General features: G+C 41.0%; 1 protein-coding gene across 3 annotated transcripts in view; it reads right to left on the bottom strand.

The window, feature by feature from the left end:
* DHX35 (DEAH (Asp-Glu-Ala-His) box polypeptide 35) overlaps nt 1–17677 on the bottom strand; it is a 56149-nt gene that overhangs the window by 28162 nt on the left and 10310 nt on the right. For 2 of the 3 annotated variants that reach the window (XM_004687381.2, XM_004687382.2), the window contains 5 exons: nt 13544–13621; nt 8073–8177; nt 6814–6875; nt 5886–5955; nt 2527–2586 (listed from right to left, as the gene is read on the bottom strand). In XM_004687381.2, coding sequence (XP_004687438.1) covers nt 2527–2586; nt 5886–5955; nt 6814–6875; nt 8073–8177; nt 13544–13621 — 375 coding nt within the window. Of the gene's footprint in view, nt 1–2526; nt 2587–5885; nt 5956–6813; nt 6876–8072; nt 8178–13543; nt 13622–13707; nt 13772–17677 lie in introns of those variants that run through there. The other variant, XM_012728362.1, reaches the window with a different exon arrangement.

Raw genomic sequence — 17677 nt, 5'->3', positions numbered from 1 at the left:
TCTGGAAAGAGAAACTGGTTTCTCTCCTAGCTGGACCCATGACAAAAAACTGTGGGAGTTCCCAGCAATCCTATTTTCTACCACATGGATGGAAGCGAGTAAAAGAAAAACAATAGCATATGATACAATGGGCAATAAATATTTCATAACCATACCTGGTCATAGTCTCTAATTGCTTGCTTAATTAGACACATCAACAAAGCAGCTAACCCAATCAAGGCAACGACTGGACCACCCCCGTCATACTCCACTCGCCTTTGCCTCCCAGCCACGGTCACCGGTGTCCTCACCAGCAGGCTGGGCCACCCTGGGCCTGAGTGAAGCCAGGGCAGGTGGCATCAAGTCCCCCAGGCAGTGGGGCCTGGAATGGTCTGTGGCTCACGGAACCCGCAGCTGGGAGGCTGGGAATGAGTTCTAGCACCCCCGAGCCTCTATCCAAAGGCCATGGGAGCCACACTCTGCCCAATCCCACACGCCACTAACCCCCTTCAGCCCACAACTCTCCTCTTTCCGGCTCATCCACATCAGTGACTATCGGAACTGCAAGATTTTTTTTCCTTATCTTTGTCACCCTCTTCCCCTTTAAAGTTTTTTCCCTAGTAATTTTATTGTGTTTGAAAATGATAATGTCCAAGTCTTTTCTTAGAATTATTGTTAACATTTATTGCCTATAATTGCCTCTCATTAATTCTTGGTGTGGCACAGAGAGTTAAATCTCTGGGGCATTTTTAAAATATTTTTTAATTTATTTTTAATTGAGGTAATACTGAAATACCCCATGAGGGATTTTTTCACCTGCCAGCAGCGCACCCAAAGGCCACCACCACAGACCTCTGACTTACTTCACTTAGCATCCTTCAAGCCCCATCCATGTTGATGTATGTGGCAAGAGTTTATCTTTTTGGTTTGCTAAGTGGTACCCCACTATGGATATATGCCACATCTTCTCGATCTACTCATCTGTTCTGGGGCACTTAGCTTGCTGCCATAATTTAACTATAGCAAATAGCACTGCAATAGGCATGGGAGTGCAAGTTTCCTCCTGAATGAAGAACTGAAAGATTTAATCTCTGTGCCACACCAAGAGATAATGAGAGGCAATTATAAGCAATAAATATTAACAATAATTCTAAGAAAAGACATTATAGTTTTAAATAAAAATAAAAACTACTGGGAGGGAACCTCCCTGGTGGCGCAACAACTTAAAGCACAGCACTGCAAAGCTAGTCTGAGCCGATTTAGCATGAGTTCGATCCCCAGCCAGGGAGGTGACCCACGTGGCACAGCAGACCTCTCCTGTCTCACCCACTGTTCCACTCAGCGATGTATTTCATCAATCTGCCTGTTCTGCTCCCCACTGTCACTGGTGAATCCCCTCACACCCCTACATCTCTGGCCTGTACCCCAGTTCTGTATGCATGAATAAATAAATCTTTAAAAAAAAAAAAAACTACTGGAAAAAAACTTTGAGGGAGAAGAGGGTGGCAAAGTTAACAAGTAAGCAGAGGACTAAGTTCAGCGCAACTTAGCCAGCCAGGAGAGGAGACATGACAATAGGAGGGGGTCCTCAAAACAGCATTCCAGCAGGCATCATGGGCAGAGGGGGTAAAAATTCAAGAACAGAGAAGCCTTGATCCAAGACTTGTACAAGCAGACTTAAGTCAACAGACTTCTATAGCTGTGACAGAGCTAAAGAAACGAGCCTGGCGACACATGCAGACCTCTCTTGGCCAGCTGAGCTTTTCCTCTCTCGGGGCTGTCCGGCATCCCTGAATCCACAGGGAGATGGAAAGCTGGCCCTGTTCACACCTCAGCTGGATGACAGCTCTGGCCTCCTGACTGGCATCTCCACCTCTACTCTTGCGTCTTCTACACAGAAGCCAGAACAATCGTTCTAGAACCCAAATATGAGCAAGTCTGCTTCCCCAGAAAGTCAGAGAATGTATGAATGCCCTATAGTCAGCGTCGTGATTAATAAATATACATCTGTATATATAGACTATGTGTGTGTATGCATGTGTGTGTGTGTGTATCTATACACATACGTGTGTGTGCGCGCAAATGGCCAAACTTATTTGTTGAGCTCAATTACAGGCTGAGTTGAACAGAATGAATAAAATATAGTCATTAAGAGAGAAAAATGGAAGTTTAACCTTAAAAAAATAGAAATGATGTATACACCAAAATAGTCTAAATATAAATGCTGTAGTCATAAATTCAAGCAGTATAGAGTCAACCAAAACAAAGTTAAAGAAAAAAAAAAGCTACTGCCTGTGCAAGGAGAAACATGTATGTGGAGAAACAAGACAAGTAGGTAATTACGAACTCAATTAATTACAGGCTAATTCCCACCCACAGGCTGGAGATGAGTCCTCTGATCCCACAGAATCTAGGACATCAGATGGCCCCACAGGGGAGGGAGGCCATTCTGCCAGAAAGCTCTGCCAGAGGAAACTTCCCAAGGGCATGTCCAGCAATTCCAGGACTTAAAGGGGGCCGGGAGGGGAGGGCAGAAAATGCTCATACCTCTGCATCCAGAGTGGCCGAAGCTACAATCAGCCGAAGGTCCCCCCGCTTTTTCTGAATCTAAAAGAGAAGGCATCAGCAAACCATGTGAATAGTGAAATTCACAGATGAAATCACTTGGTATCAGAAATGTACTTCACAACGGTTCAGTGTATGTATTTTGGGTGTGTGGGGGAGTAACTTATAGATAAAATAAGACTGATTGTGCTGGCCTTTCTAATTAAAGTTTCCAAAATAAAAAGCTAAAACAATTTTTTTTTAAAGTATAAAGGAAATTTTAAAACCTGGCTTTGAATTTACCCTGAATAAAAGCAATTTTTTCTTGACTCTTCAGTCTCTGTATCACCAGAATCAATGTATATAGTCACAAGTATGAAAAAGTACATCAGAAACAAAAGAATAAATTATGAAATCAAAACCGAAATATGGACAAAAAAGAAATATTGAATAGGTAAAGTACATTAGAAGCAAAAATAATAAAATCAAAACAAATACAGACAAAAGAAACAAAACAAAGAAAACAAAGAAATAAGAAAAATGATCAAATAAAGTACAGCAAAATAAACAGTAACAGGGGCCTCATTGATGGCACAAGATGTCAAGTCTCAGCATCTGAAGCTCTCCCAGCCACTGCAGCACAGGTTTGATCCCCGGCCAGGGAGCTGACCCACAAGGCGCAGCAGACCTCTCCTGTCTCTCCCGCTGCTCCCCTCTGCAGTGTATTTCAGTAGGTCTGCCTATTCTGCTCCCACTCTGTGCTGGGGAATCCTCTCATTCCCTGTATCTCTGGCCTGCACCCCAGTTCTTATATGCATAAATAAAAATAAATCTTAAAAACTATACATACAGGCCCTCCCTGGGGGCGCAGTGGGTTAAAGCACTGCACTAAGAAGCTTAAACCACTTCCCCATGAGTTCAATCCCCACCTGCCCCGGAGGAGATCCACATGGCAGGCAGACCTCTCCTGACCCGCCCGCTGCTCCCCTCGCAGTGTACTTCGTTGATCTGCCTGTTCTGCTCCCCGCTCTGTCTCTGGTGAATCCTCTCACCCACCACATCTCTGGCCTGTACCCCAGTTCTGTATGAGTAAATAAATAAATCTTTAAAAAAAAAAAAAAAAACTATACATACAGCAACAATGAGATTTTTTTTTATCTATCACACTGGCAAATATCTATTTTTTTTTAAAGATTTATTTATTTATTCGTAAAGAACTGGGGTACAGGCCAGAGATGCAGAGGGTGAGAGGATTCACCAGAGACAGAGTGTGAGCAGAACAGGCAGATCGACAAAGTACACCACCGAGGGGAGCAGTGGGTGGGTCAGGAGAGGTCTGCCACGCCATGTGGATCTCCTCCGGGGCAGGCGGGGATCGAACTCATGCGGAAGTGGCTTGAGCTTCTTAGTGCAGTGCTTTAGCCGGCTGCGCCACGAGGGAGGACCCCAAATATCTATGTTTTTTAAGGCTAATACTCAGTGTTGTCAAAGATTCAGTAAAGTCCTCTTCTTATACTGTTCTGAGAAAGTTGTAAGCTGGTGGGATTACCCTCACCAATATCAAAAAGTCTTAATCTTTGGCCAACAAACAAAATAATGAAAATAACAGTAGTAACCAACAGCTAACATACACATAGTTATGTGTTGTCAGGGGGTTCTTGGGTCCAGGTACATCAGATACACATTGCTCAAAGGCACATGAGAGTGGGCGAGAGGTATCTCATACCTATCTGCCCTGTCCTCACCTGGCCGTGAACTTCCTCCCAGGATGGCATCTCTTTCTCATCTGGTCTATTTGTGACCTTGTGCCAGGTGCCATCTGAAAATTTTACCATGGTCAGACCTACAACAACAGATTTCTACAGCCTGTGAGAGGATGTACCTTCTAGATCTGATTTATTTATTTTTAAGCCTCACAACAGAGGATGATAGAGCAGTGCTGTCCATAGTGGGACTGCAGAACTGAATCTCCTCAACATTCTACTTTATTCTATTTTTAACTAATTTAAATGTCAGGTGTCTAGTGGCTACCAAATAGGACGTGTGCCAGTACATATGTAAAGGGGTGCATTATCCCACTGCAGAGTTGTGAACACAGTAAAGTCAGAATTTTAACCCAGGGAGTACAACCTAGTCTACACTTCTAACCACCCTGCTCTGCTACTGTTTTTTACTGCTTGTGATTGGGAGTTTGTTGAAAAAAATCAGAAAATACATCAAGAGAGGAGAGGATGGAGGTAAAGTCAAAACAAGATTGGCCATAAGTTTTAACTGCTGAAGTCAAATGATGGGGGTGGGGCGGCAGAGAGTTGGGGGGAGAAGGGTCCTTAAACTTTTTGTTCTACTCTGGGTATGCTTGACATCTTCCATAATAAAAGCTTAAATAAAATAAGAAAGGAAGAAACAGACATGCAATAGATTTAATACTAAAGGTGCTCACTGCAACATGAGTTAAAATCCTTCCAATCAAGAAGCCATAAAATGCCCAATAACAGAGGGAGAGTCAAATACTTTCTGGTAAACATGTTAAAAAATGACGTCCCCAGGCCCTCCCTGATGGTGCAACAGTTTAGAGTGCAGCACTGCAAGCTAGCTGCAGCCGCTTCAGTGCGAGTTTGATCCCCGGCCACGGAGGTGACCCAGATGGCATGGCAGACCTCTCCTGACCCGCCTGCTACTCCCCTCAGCAGTGTACTTCAAAAATCTAGTTGTTCAGTTCCCCACTCTGACTCTGGTGAATCCTCTCATTGCCTCTGCACCTCTGGCCTGTAACCCAGTTTTGGATACATAAGTAAATAAATCTTTTAAAAAAACATTTTCTAGTAGAAACAAAAAGAACTTTTTAAAAAGTAAAAAATAACAATGTCCTCAAAAAAAAAATGGTATACATACAACACAAAAAAATGAAGAAAACATACCAACATTCTTATTTTTTAAAAGATTTATTTATACACACAAGAACTGGGGCATAGGCCAGAGGTTAGGGGGGGTAGGGGGAATTAGAGGGTTCACCAGAGACAGAGTGGGAAGCAGAACAGGCAGATCAACTGAAGTAAAACTGCTGAGGGGGAGCAACAGGCAAGACAGGAGAGTTCTACTGCGCCATGTAGGTCAGCTCCCTGGCTAGGCATTGAACCTATGCTGTAGTGGCTGGCGATAACTTGATAGCACTGAGACTTTAACACCTGAGCCACCAGGGAGGCCCAACATACCAACATTCATGGAAAACCAGTGAATTTCTCTGAGAGGGTAGAAGTATGATTTTAATTTTTATCTTTCCTATTTTATTGGACTTTCCAAATTGCTAAAATTATATTCCTAATCAGACAAGAAAACAAAAATGTCTGGCAGCAAAGTCATACCTTTTTCAGTAAGCCAATAGCAATATCAGTGTACAAAGTCCGCTCATGAGCTTCATCCAGCATAATAACACTAAGAATCAAAGTAAAGAGCTCAGTAAACATTAAACAAACCGTCCAGATCATCCCATCCATCTTCGAAGGAACTGCTAGGTAGTTAGCCCCCATGCAATCAATCATCTTATACCACACATAAAGCTTTAACTCTTCTCTGACAAGGATATAACTCCTCAGCTAGTAAGAATGGTGCCATCAACATATCTTGGTGTTTTCAACATATCTTAAAGAAAATAGTGTTTTTAATTGCTACCTTTGAAGAGTCTTAGCACCCGCTCTGGTTCCCCAAGGGATCTAATACCTGGCTTAAATTATAATGGAACATAATGCCATACAGAGTACATCCAACTAGGAACAAGGCCCAGCCTCCCAAAGGATTGCTGAGCTGCCGAAAACAACACAAAGAAGCACGTGATCACAGCTGTGTCCCGTGTGTACAGCCAGTTAAATGTGACATCCTTTCTCAGAATACTACAGAGACTGGGTAAGGCAATGCTAATGTCTAAGTGATGGGACCAAGACAAGCAAGGAGAAAGTGTACATAACGACTTGAATCCTACACATTAACACTCAACAAAATGCTGGCCAGGTCTGCGCTGTGTGTCTGCAGTCACCATCAAGCCTGAGCTACAGGGGGAAAAGATAAAAATGACAGGCCACCATGTCTCAAATAGTAACAGGATCTTCTGAGCCTGTTTTTTGACTTTGTAAATATTGAGGAAAAAAATCACTAGTTGGAATAGACAAAGTAAGGAGAAAAGGCTTGGGGCAGCGGCTAAGCACAGGGACAGACCCCAGCTACTAACCTTCCTGCTCCTCAAGCTACTTGTACCCTAGGAAACATTAGGAAAGTACCCACAGGAAAACACGTTACCTGTACTTTGTTAACAATGGATCAACCATCATTTCCCTGACCAGCATTCCATCAGTCAGAAACTATAAAACAAAAGCACAAAGATTTAGAAATAACTTAAGTACACTGTAGATTAATATTTGTTTGTTTTAAGCCTTTAAGTGCAACCAAGCCCACAGAGCCTCTGTCCTGGTAGGTATACAAGACAATTCCTACAAAGGACTGGGAGGAAATGCCCCAGCATTTTAGTTATTGAGCAATGGAGTTACTGACAAGCAAGAATCCAAAGAGGGGAGCCTCAGCACGGCTGGGCAGATCTTTTAGCAAAACTCCACCTGATTTACTCTGTAAACATTAGCTCTGGCCCATTTCCTCTGGGTCGGCACCATGGTACTCGTGATGAACATTATGCCCAAATGGAACACAAAAGCTTGTCATGTACAACTCAAACAGAATCATCCAGTTACGTAACCCACTGAAATTTAACTAAAAGTAGCTAGTTTAGCTATATTTCCTTTATCCTATAATACCAATGTCAAAGGTAATAAAAATAGAGAAATTTGGAAAATGAGGTCCATCTTTTTACAAATGTGTCATTTAGCTCATCTGATTGTTTTCAAAAGTTCCTCTTTTGCAAATTGGTAGGTAAGATCCAATAACCAATTTTCATTTCACCAGAACATTTTCATGCACTTACAGACCACTCTGGTTCTACTGATTTCAGCAGAGCAGTACATCACACACACTGTTGATGGTACCCTGATTACTGTCTACACTATTTGAATACTGGCAACTAGATCAAAGAACATATGCAGAAAATCCATTATCTCGGAAAAAATCTAGTGAGTAAAAATGACATTTGTGAATTCTATATCAATCCACACAGTCCCCGTTTTTAAGACTTTTACAGGGAGTTTCTATATTTAGACTTAAGCATACAGATAGTGGGAAAAAATTAAACATCCATGAAAAAGAACAGCTTTGAGTCTGGGTTCTATCACCAGCAGGCACAAATGGGAATCCATTCAGCACCCCTAGTCCTCACAGCCTTTATCTGTAGAAGCAAGCATCTAACCTTATTCCAAGATCCGTTCTAGGCTAACATAATATCCAAGGACTCTTTGAAAGAGCTCTGGACCTCCAAGCAGACCGACCTCCCCAAGGGACAGGGTGATTCTATACACTTCCTGCCACAGTGCCCACCAAGCAGCTGTTGTGTGTTTTAACTGCCCCTAAATAATCTCCTTATTTGCATCAGGGAAAGCAGCCCAGCACCTCACCTTTATGCGTGTAGCCAGCGGGTCAGTGCAGTCGTCAAAGCGGATGCAGTAGCCCACCTCATGGCCCAAGACCGCACCCCGCTCCTCAGCTACTCTCCCTGCAACCTTTGGGAAGAAAGAGCATGCTGAAAACCGAGACGTAGAAATTACTGCACAGAGCACATTCTATGGAAAATCTAAAGGTCACTTGTCAGTAAATAGTATACGAACACAGTGGGAAATGAGAAGAAAAGGGGCAGGTTATTAGAAAACAAGTGTGATAACATTTGCAGTTTATTAACTTTATATATCTGACCACATTCTATAAGTGACCTAAGACCACTTATAAGAACACATGAAATATAAATGGAATCAAGTAAAAATGCTAAAGATCATGATCCAAGAAATTACAGATAAAATCCAAATGATCAAAGCCAATGAGAGAAATTCAAAAACAAAGATCAGCCAAAGTTATTTAAATTGGGTCACAAATTTAGCTCTAAATTCCTGGTGGCTAAAGCAGAAAATATTGTAAGATTCGTCCTGTTCCTAAAGCAGCACACCAACTGGAGCCATGCTTGCATTTCTCCATGCCTTGAAAGAAAGCACCTTCCACTGGACCATGAAGACAGGAAAACAGGATTGAATAAATTCAAAACTGAGCCAAGTGAATTTTCTCTTTGGAGACAAAAAGGTACAATTTTTCAAAGGTCAGATAACCTTTCAGTTCCAGTTACCAAACCAGTGAAGGGGAAATGAAAACAAGAATGCTGATTTAACAAAAAATAAATAAGGTGATGAGCAGATAAGAACATTCACTAGGATCCAAGTTACATAGTACAGTTAAAAAAAAAATAAAAATAAATAAAAAAAACACAGCCCTCCCTGGTGGTGCAGCGGGTTAAAGCACAACACTGAGAAGCTAGTGCCACTTCCACATGAGTGCGATTCCCGCCTGCCCCAGAAGTGGCCACATGGCGAGGCAGACCTCTCCTGACCCGCCCGCTGCTCCCCTCAGCAGTGTACTATCAATCTGCCTTTTCTGCTCCCCACTCTGTCTCTGGTGAATCCTCTCACCCCTGAGCCTCTGGCCTGTACCCCAGTTCTGTATGAACAAATAAATAAATCTTTAAAAAAAAAACACATGGAAACACATGGGTGATTTAGTGATGGGAAACCCAACGGGCCTGCAACTGAGATGGAAAAATGCACAAAAATATGTAAAAATAAACTAATATAATAAAAAATTTAAAAAAAAATTTTTAAACCCATAGTACAAAGACCACAAACCCACCAAATTACAAAAGGGGAGCACAGAAAAGAGGAGCCCAATGCAACATCCTCTACTGCCCCAGCAACTAGTCAAAGGTTATACCTTACCAATAGAAAATATTTGAAATAAAAAAATATTAAAGGAGAACAGCAATAATGCTGAAAATTTAAATTTAAAAGAAAAGGTTAACTTTGATTATGCAACCTGTCTAAGCTGGCAAAAACCAAAGGGAAGCAGTATTCGAGGTTTTCTGGGGCGGACACACCCACCCCTTGTGAAACAGGCCGTTCTCCCTGGTTCACAGGTGAGGCCTCCTCCCCTCGTCAGCCCAGGCCAAGTCTGGAACACGGGCCGGCACCGGAGGCGTCCGAGGCTGCGCTGTCACAGCACCCCCAAGCTCAGGAGCCCACGCGCCCTGCACTGGGCTCTGCGTCGAGCACAACAGAGTAAGCTGGCCGAAAGTGTTTAGGAAACTGAAAAGCGATGAGCATCAGAAGTGACTCTGTCTCTCGACTTGATGGTAGAGACTTCGAGGGCCGAAACAGAATCAATCACCGAGCAGCTGGTCTATACCACACAGTCTTTCAAAACATCTTATGAAAGCAGAAATTCATCGCACACTGCTCTACTCTGGAGGTTATTATATTCCCAATAACCAGTATTTCACCAGGACAGTCTGTTATTGTTTCAAATTCAACCCTACAGATCCTTATACTATAAATCCTGGAAAACAGCAGAGGACATGTGCCTAGAGTGGCACTACTGGGAAAACAGGCCTTGAAAGCACAAGTGAACCAGCCCTCTCCGTGACAAAGATAATCATTTTAAGGGTCTAAAGAGTAAGAAATCAGGGCCCTCTCTGGTGGCACAAACGGTTAAAGCACAGCACTATGAAGCTATCACAGCCACTGCAGTGCAAGTTCGATCCCCAGCCAGAGGGATGACCCCCATGGTGTGGAAGACCTCTCCAGCCCCGCCTACTGCTCCCCTCAGCAGTGTGTTTCAGTACATCTGCCTGCTCTGCTCCCCACTCTGTCTCTGGTGAATCCTCTCACCCACCCCCACACCTCAGGCCTGTACCCTAGTTCTGTGCATTAAGTAAATCTTCAAAAAAAAAAGTAAGAAACCAACAGGTTTATTCTTACTATTTCACTAGTACACATTTACACAGAAAATATGTATTGTCTTCAAACTCTTTAATATTATCATTCATGATCGTACCCACTTGACATTAGAGGTCATATTCTACTGAGTATTTAATCGATCTTCACCACTATTAATTTAAGTTCTAGATCCAAGAACATCAACAACTAGACTGGACAAATATGGTCTTTTTGGCAGAAGCAAATAAATTAAAAAGGCAAGAAAAGCCAATCTCTGAACCCTCCTAAGTGGCAAGAGCAGTGCTCTAGTCTCCATTAGTGAATCTAATTAACAAATGCACAGGTCCTGAGGTGGACAAAAGAGCCTCCTTTTAACAAAGAAACTGAAATGTGGCTGGCATGAGAGCGTATCCTGAGTCACCGGGCCTAACCAAACTCAGACCACAGGAGCTAGTAACTGCCTCTCAGAGCTCAAGCAACAGCTTATGTAATCTGTTCTTAGTTTCTGACATTGTTTTCAGATTTTGGTCTGTACACAAAGTACTTTTTGAGATGTAGCATTTTAAACTTGACAGCTCTATTAATACTACACTTTATTTATAAACTCTTTGTTCTTTCAAGAGAACGCATGTGGTTTCATGGAAATCATCCATGGGTACAAATTTGGAGCTAAAATGCAAGCTGAAGTAGAACTGGGATTCCGAACCCCAAATGGGAAAAATTGTTCTAATTGTTAAGTAACTGAGTCATCACTCAGTGGCATAAAAGGTTAGCTCCATTTTTTACCTACACATTAAAAAAAAGATTTGGAATGAAGTCTTCATCAGTAATTTCGGTGGGCAGTGTGTTCCAGCCAGAAAACAGAAAACACCTCAAGTGAAAAGTCATCCTGACAACAAAGAATCTAGAAATTGAGGAGAAAGCAGGCAGGAAGGCAAAAGTATCAGATCCCAAATCAGAGAGACCACAGAATTTTACTAGGAGCCAGACCTCTCAAAGAGCTGAAGCACACACTGCAGAAGCCCACTCCCCACCTCACCCCTCCACGCCCGATTCCCAGCAAGGAGTTAAGATGGAGACAGGCCACACATTATCCAGACCATATAACCTCACAATTCTGCAGCAATCAGAGGTCCCACTCAAAGGTGAGTAATTACCATAAAAGGTTAAGTCAACATTAAAGCTGATAGAAGGGGAAAAAAGGAAGGAATATAAGTGAAAAAGTTGTTTAAAATGAAACTATAAAAGTGTTACCCCGAAACAGTAGAATTCCGCCAAAGACATATAATTTCATTCAGGCTAATTACAAGCTAAACTGAAAAGAAGTTAGAGACACAACGTCAAAGGAATGTTGAGGACAAATGACGTCTCAAATGTACAAGTCAGAAGTCAGGCTGCAGAATCCTCCAAATCCCACACCTTGGACACAAAAGAGCTAGAGAGGCTCTTCCCAATTTGAGAACGATGTTACAAACAGCCAGTCACAAAGCTAAAGGAACTTTTCTACAGTGCCAATAATAAAAAGCAAATCTGAACAAATCATGCTAGAGAAATAATAAAATATCACTCCATCCTCTCTGTAGGAAAATAATAGAAAATCACTGTCCTGTGAAGAGATGATTAACTGGAATACAACCAAAAATACAGGAAAAAAATATATTTATAGAAATGTGTTATAAAGTTAATAAAAACACTGACTTCATTTTTAAAAAATATTTGTGATATTATCAGCCTTTAAAATTTATAATGTATAATAATGTCATCTCGCATTCTACACATACACTTCTCTACCTAGTAAAGAAAAGAAAAAGCACTCAAAGATGTAAATGATACCCAGTTAGAGATATAAAGGAACCAAAATAGAATAAATGTGACTAAAAATAATCATGAACATTGTGGACAGGCCTGAAGAAACCCCACACAACAAACTGCGAAAGAATAGATGACTCCAGTGATGTGATATATATACTAATAATAGACAAGGAAAAGCTAATATACAATTAATTGATGCTAAAATAAATGCAACAGAAAAGCATGCTGAGATAAAATAAAACTTCCCTGATATAAAGAGACTTAACCCCAAATATTTAAAGTTCTCCCACATCTAGGAAAATGGAGAACAAGACACCAAGACAAATATCCTGACACAAAAACAATTTCACAAGCATTCAAGGAGAAAAAGCAAGCCAGAAAACAGGGGGGAAGAAACACTAGATTTCTGTACAGTGATCCTCCATGTTAAAAGGCAATGGAGCAAGGTCTGCATAGTTCCTAGGGAAAGAGAATCAAGAATCTTCTATCAACAAATACCACAACCAAACAATCTCAGGGATATAAAATGCAAGCAATCAAGAAATAAAGGGAAATAAGTAAGTCAGGATCAGCAAAACCACAGAAAACAATTAGTGATGAACATTAGATCTATATAATATAGAATTAGAGCTAAATCTCTTGGGAGTTTAAGTTAAAAGAGCTTAAGTCATAAATCTTAAACAATAGAGTGCTGGCTCTACAACAAACTGTAAGCAAAGGCAGATGAAATAAATGTACTCAACTACTCTCTTTCTTAACTGGAAATACAGCATACTTTCAAAAATAAGTAACATCCTCAAGTTTTTTGTAATCTTTTTTCTTAGTTTTCAAACTCTAGTCAAAACTCTATGGTGAACAAATATCTATCCAAAGTTCAGTAACTACATTTATTTTACTTGTTGCCTCTTTTACTAACTACAACAAAAGCTGCAATCCCTTTTTTATAAAATAATTTCTATCTATCCAGCCAAACATTCCTCTTTATGTAAAAATAAAAGAGAATTTAAAGAGAAGCCCTTTTTTTTTTTTTAGAATGATGCCACAAATGTTCACAATGTTTTTCCTGGGCAGTAAGATCTTTTTTGCTATTGCTGTTTTATTTAACTTTATTAACATTTAAAAATTTAATGTACTGTATCAATTTTGCAAAAGGAATAAGAGCACAGTTAATTTTTAAATAACTTGAAAAACTAATTTCATAAGGAGCAACATCATACTCCTTTGCAGTCCTTAGGAAATAAAGAAAAATTAGGCATTGAAACAGAAGAACAGAGAGTCTTTGCAATAGCAAACAAGTAACTCACTGTAACAGCAGCCACTCTCCGAGGCTGGGTCACTCCTATAACTCTTCCTTCTGCCGTCCAGCCAGCTTCTGCAAGATACTACAAATACAATGACATCTTAGTATACATCTGATACCACTTCTTGAGAACAATCCCCCCAAAAAAGCCCTGCACTGTGTTCAAACCATTGAGAAAGTAAATAGCAGATGGTTCTTGTACTAGCAGACGTTCTGGAAATTGTTTTTGCAGATGACAGATCTGAGGCTTGCAACTGTGAGGTATTTTGCTTAAATTCACATCAGAGCTGATAAACAGAAGAACCAAGGCACACATTCAACATTCTGACTCCCCAGTCCTACAAAACAGCCATGAACTACAAGTATCTTGATAATAAAAACTACCCATGGATCTCTCCAAAGAGTGCTAAATCTGCAGAACAAAGAATTTTAAGATACACAGAGAGAATGTGTACCAGTAACACATGTCCCAACCACATAAGATATATAAATACCAATCATACAAGATATTTTATTTCAAGTAAAAATAATTAGATATTGCACACATACTACATTCCATTAGATCTGTTAGTATACATAAGACTTGTTTATACATATTTATCTGACTGGTTTATCTGACATACTTGTATTTCTTTGTTATATGTTGAGTTGATTATTTGCATTTTGAAAACCAAAATGGCTGACAGTGGCTACCACAGTGACATGTTCTTGTAATGTCATTTTACAAAGAATATATATTACTTCTTAAGTGGGGGGGAAAGGCTTTAAAATGCTATTACATCTATCTGCTTATTTATTCAAAGAAACAGGAAAGATAAGTCAGAAATTAAAGAGAATGGTGTCTATGAGGAAGGGAGAAGGGCAAGGGGATGAGGGAGCGACAACTGAGTACATGACTTCATGTGGCGCCCCTCGCTGAACTACAGTCAAGTGCCACATAACCTTTAAACACTCCAAAATAAACAGGGTGTAGAGGGAAACCAAAAGGAAATGCAAACACTAACAAAACAGCCTTTAGTGTTACGAATAAACCACACTGAGGGGAAAGACAGGAACCACCTAAGCGGCTGGGAAACAGGAACTTAACTAGATGCTATAAAGTTAATAACAAAAATAATTATACTTAAATGCTGTAATCCAGCTAATAAATAGCCTAACGGGGGCATTGGTTAGCAATTCTGAAACTATTTTATGAACATACTAGAATTTAACAAATAAGTACAAATTGTAGATGATGAGGACTGAGTTTCTCACAGCTGGCGAGAAATTACTAGTAATGAAGGGCTAAAATAAGCCCTATGGTGTTGGACTAGAATCAGAAGTGTCAGCATAAATGGGCGCTTTTTAATATACAGATATATATTTTTAATGTGAGGGTTAACATAACAAATATAGTTCCTAAGTCTGCCACTGAGACTTAATGGAAATGACAACTCATTAGCGATGAGCACCCTAGCATACCCCAATTTCAATTTCAAACACCATTTTCCAATAGAAGGACCTAGGGTTCCTTGGAGATGCAGGTGGCCCAGGGTAGTGCAGGACGGTAAAAGAAAAGCTGAAATGTCTGTGGTACTAGCAAGGAAGGAAACATTCAAGGAAAGGATGAAAGCTTTTAGAAAGAACACAGCTGAAAACCGGACCATGCTGAGCAACAAAATACATGATTGTATTGGATTTTGACCCATAGAACAAAATAAATATCTATTAACCCATACCAATAAGCAAAAGAACTGGATATATAAGAAGATTCCACGTAATAAAGGCAGAAGGAGAAAGGAAAAGAAAAACGTCACGAGGCAAAACACTTGAGTAGTTGCTGCAGACAGTATCCACAAAGGGAGGCTGAAAGAGTTGGCAAGCTTGAAAAGAAGCAGAGTATTTGCGAGCTGGAAATATCTTCCCCAAGACACAGATGGTTCTCGAATAAGCTTCTTTCAATCAATGTTATTTCCCTCAATTGTTTGTAATTTCATTGTAAAGTTTATGAGGAGAAAACAACAAACAATCCTGGCCAAGAATGAACAAAATGTTATTCAAGCACCTGGCCTTCTTTATTATATAGTTTTTGCTTGAAGATGCAGTTTCCAAGAACCTACTACAGTGGTAAGTGAGGACTTGGCTACTGACTGCAACGGGAAAGATGGTCTCTGTAAGTCAGATCTGGCACTCTCACCAGGTGATACAGACTGACCTACACCAGCGTCTCCAGCTTCTCCCCTCAGTGCCCTACGGACATGTGTGTGTGATCCTGACAAACAGCATCAGTTCATCCTGTTCATGAGACAGCATCACACAAATGCAAATCAAGGGCCATCTATAAAAATAAATGCCCAGTACACATCAAAAATATCAAGTCATGATGTAAGACTGAGGAATTCTCAGTGTGGGGGAGGCTGCAGAGAAATAACATAAACAGAATACAGGACCTTGAGTATTAGAACCAAAAAAGAACACTGATGGGGAAACTGATGAGATTTTTTTAAGATTTATTTATGCATCTAAGAGCTGGCGTGTAAGCCCAAAGAAAGAATAGGGAGCAGAACAGGCAGATCTACAGAAACATACTGCTGAGGGGAACAGCGGGGAGGCATGAGAGTTCTGCACCATGTGGGTCACCTCCTTGGCCAGGGATCAAACTTGCACAGCAGTGGCTACACAGCTTCATAGTGCTGTGGCGTAACCTGCTGACACCTGGGAGGTCCAAACCTGATGAGATTTAAGTAAAATCTCTAGTCTAGCAACTAGTATTACAGCAGCATTAACATCTGCCTTTGCTGTACTAGGGGTAGTAAGGGAGGGGCATAAACGGGTTCTGTATTATTTCTGCAACTCTTGTGTTAATCTGAAATTATTTGAAGATTATAGTTTAAAAAAATGAGTGTAAGGAACAAGATGTTACAGAGAAGGTTGGGTTTTTCCTATAAAAACTGCAGTAAACTTGTGTGAACTTGTAGTAAACACATACACACACATTACCATTCACCCGAGTCCACACACAACGAGCAACTTCACACAGCTCAGATTCACCAAGGACATCACCAGAGGCCAGGAGCTGTGCTGGACTCCTTGCACACACACCCTGCTTAAGCCTCACAACAGATCCTGTGCACAGGGTAATCGCAAAACCAGCAATTTAGAGATGAGGAAATCAAGAGGGCAAAGAACTTGTCCAAGGGTAGAGACAGAAATCTAGAGCTGGGATTAAAGCTCGCAAACCAAAGCCCTGACACATGACCAGAAGCACACTCAGTCAATCTCTTTGGAGCAGGATGAAGGAAAAGAAAAACAGCCTGTCCATGAAGCCAGTCTCCTCAATACACTGTGATTCAAGTTTCTACCCCACTCCTGATGACTGCCATGCAGAAGTTTCTAGATACTGCAAGAGCAGGTCTCACGTTGACAAAGAGCGGTAGGATGTCATGGGAGGAGGTGGCTGAATTCCATCTCAGTTCTCTCCGCTCTGTAGTGGTCACCAGACCTGGTCTTCTCATTAGCAGGTGGGGTGAGGAGGACTCCACCACACACAGTGCAAATCGAAATCGTAGTGAAGAGTGTCTGTGTTGTCCTTTGTCTCAACAGAGTTCTAGCTAAAAAATGGCACAAAATTCTAGTGCATAGAATTTCAACACTGCTGGTGGATGCTTCAGTATGCTGTGTTTGTTCCAAGGAAAGATACTATCTAAATCTAGCAAGACCATTTGAGAAGAAAAACTTGCTCTGTATCTTTAGCATGACCTTCAGTTCCTCCGCCTTTCCAATTTTCCTAAACCATCACTCAAGAAGTCAGAAGCAGCGACCATCTCAGAGAAGGGGAAGTGACGGGTGAAGAAAAAGGGAATAACCCTTCCACAGGAGGAGTGGCAGATATCTGGGCCAGCAGTATACTCTGTCAACAATGCAGTCGTTCTCACCAGCATCACTAAGGAGTTTCACTGTGTAGTATTTATTCCTTTGTGCTTTTTGAAATCTGCACCACCTGAGTTGTGTTCCCTATTTAAAAAACACAATGTTTATAATAAAAGTAAGTTCCTGAAAATACTTAAATTCAAATGCAAATGGCCCTTGACCCAGCACCTCCATAACTGCCACTATTCCTCTTAGGGGTTCCTGGGCAGAGCTATGTATCTGCAAACAA

The sequence above is a fragment of the Condylura cristata genome, unplaced genomic scaffold (assembly GCF_000260355.1).
Source record: "Condylura cristata isolate star-nosed mole 26May11 unplaced genomic scaffold, ConCri1.0 scaffold00022, whole genome shotgun sequence".
NCBI lineage: Eukaryota > Metazoa > Chordata > Mammalia > Eulipotyphla > Talpidae > Condylura > Condylura cristata.
The sequence above is the reverse complement of the archived record's forward strand: the minus strand, read 5'-3'. Positions and strand labels throughout refer to the sequence as shown.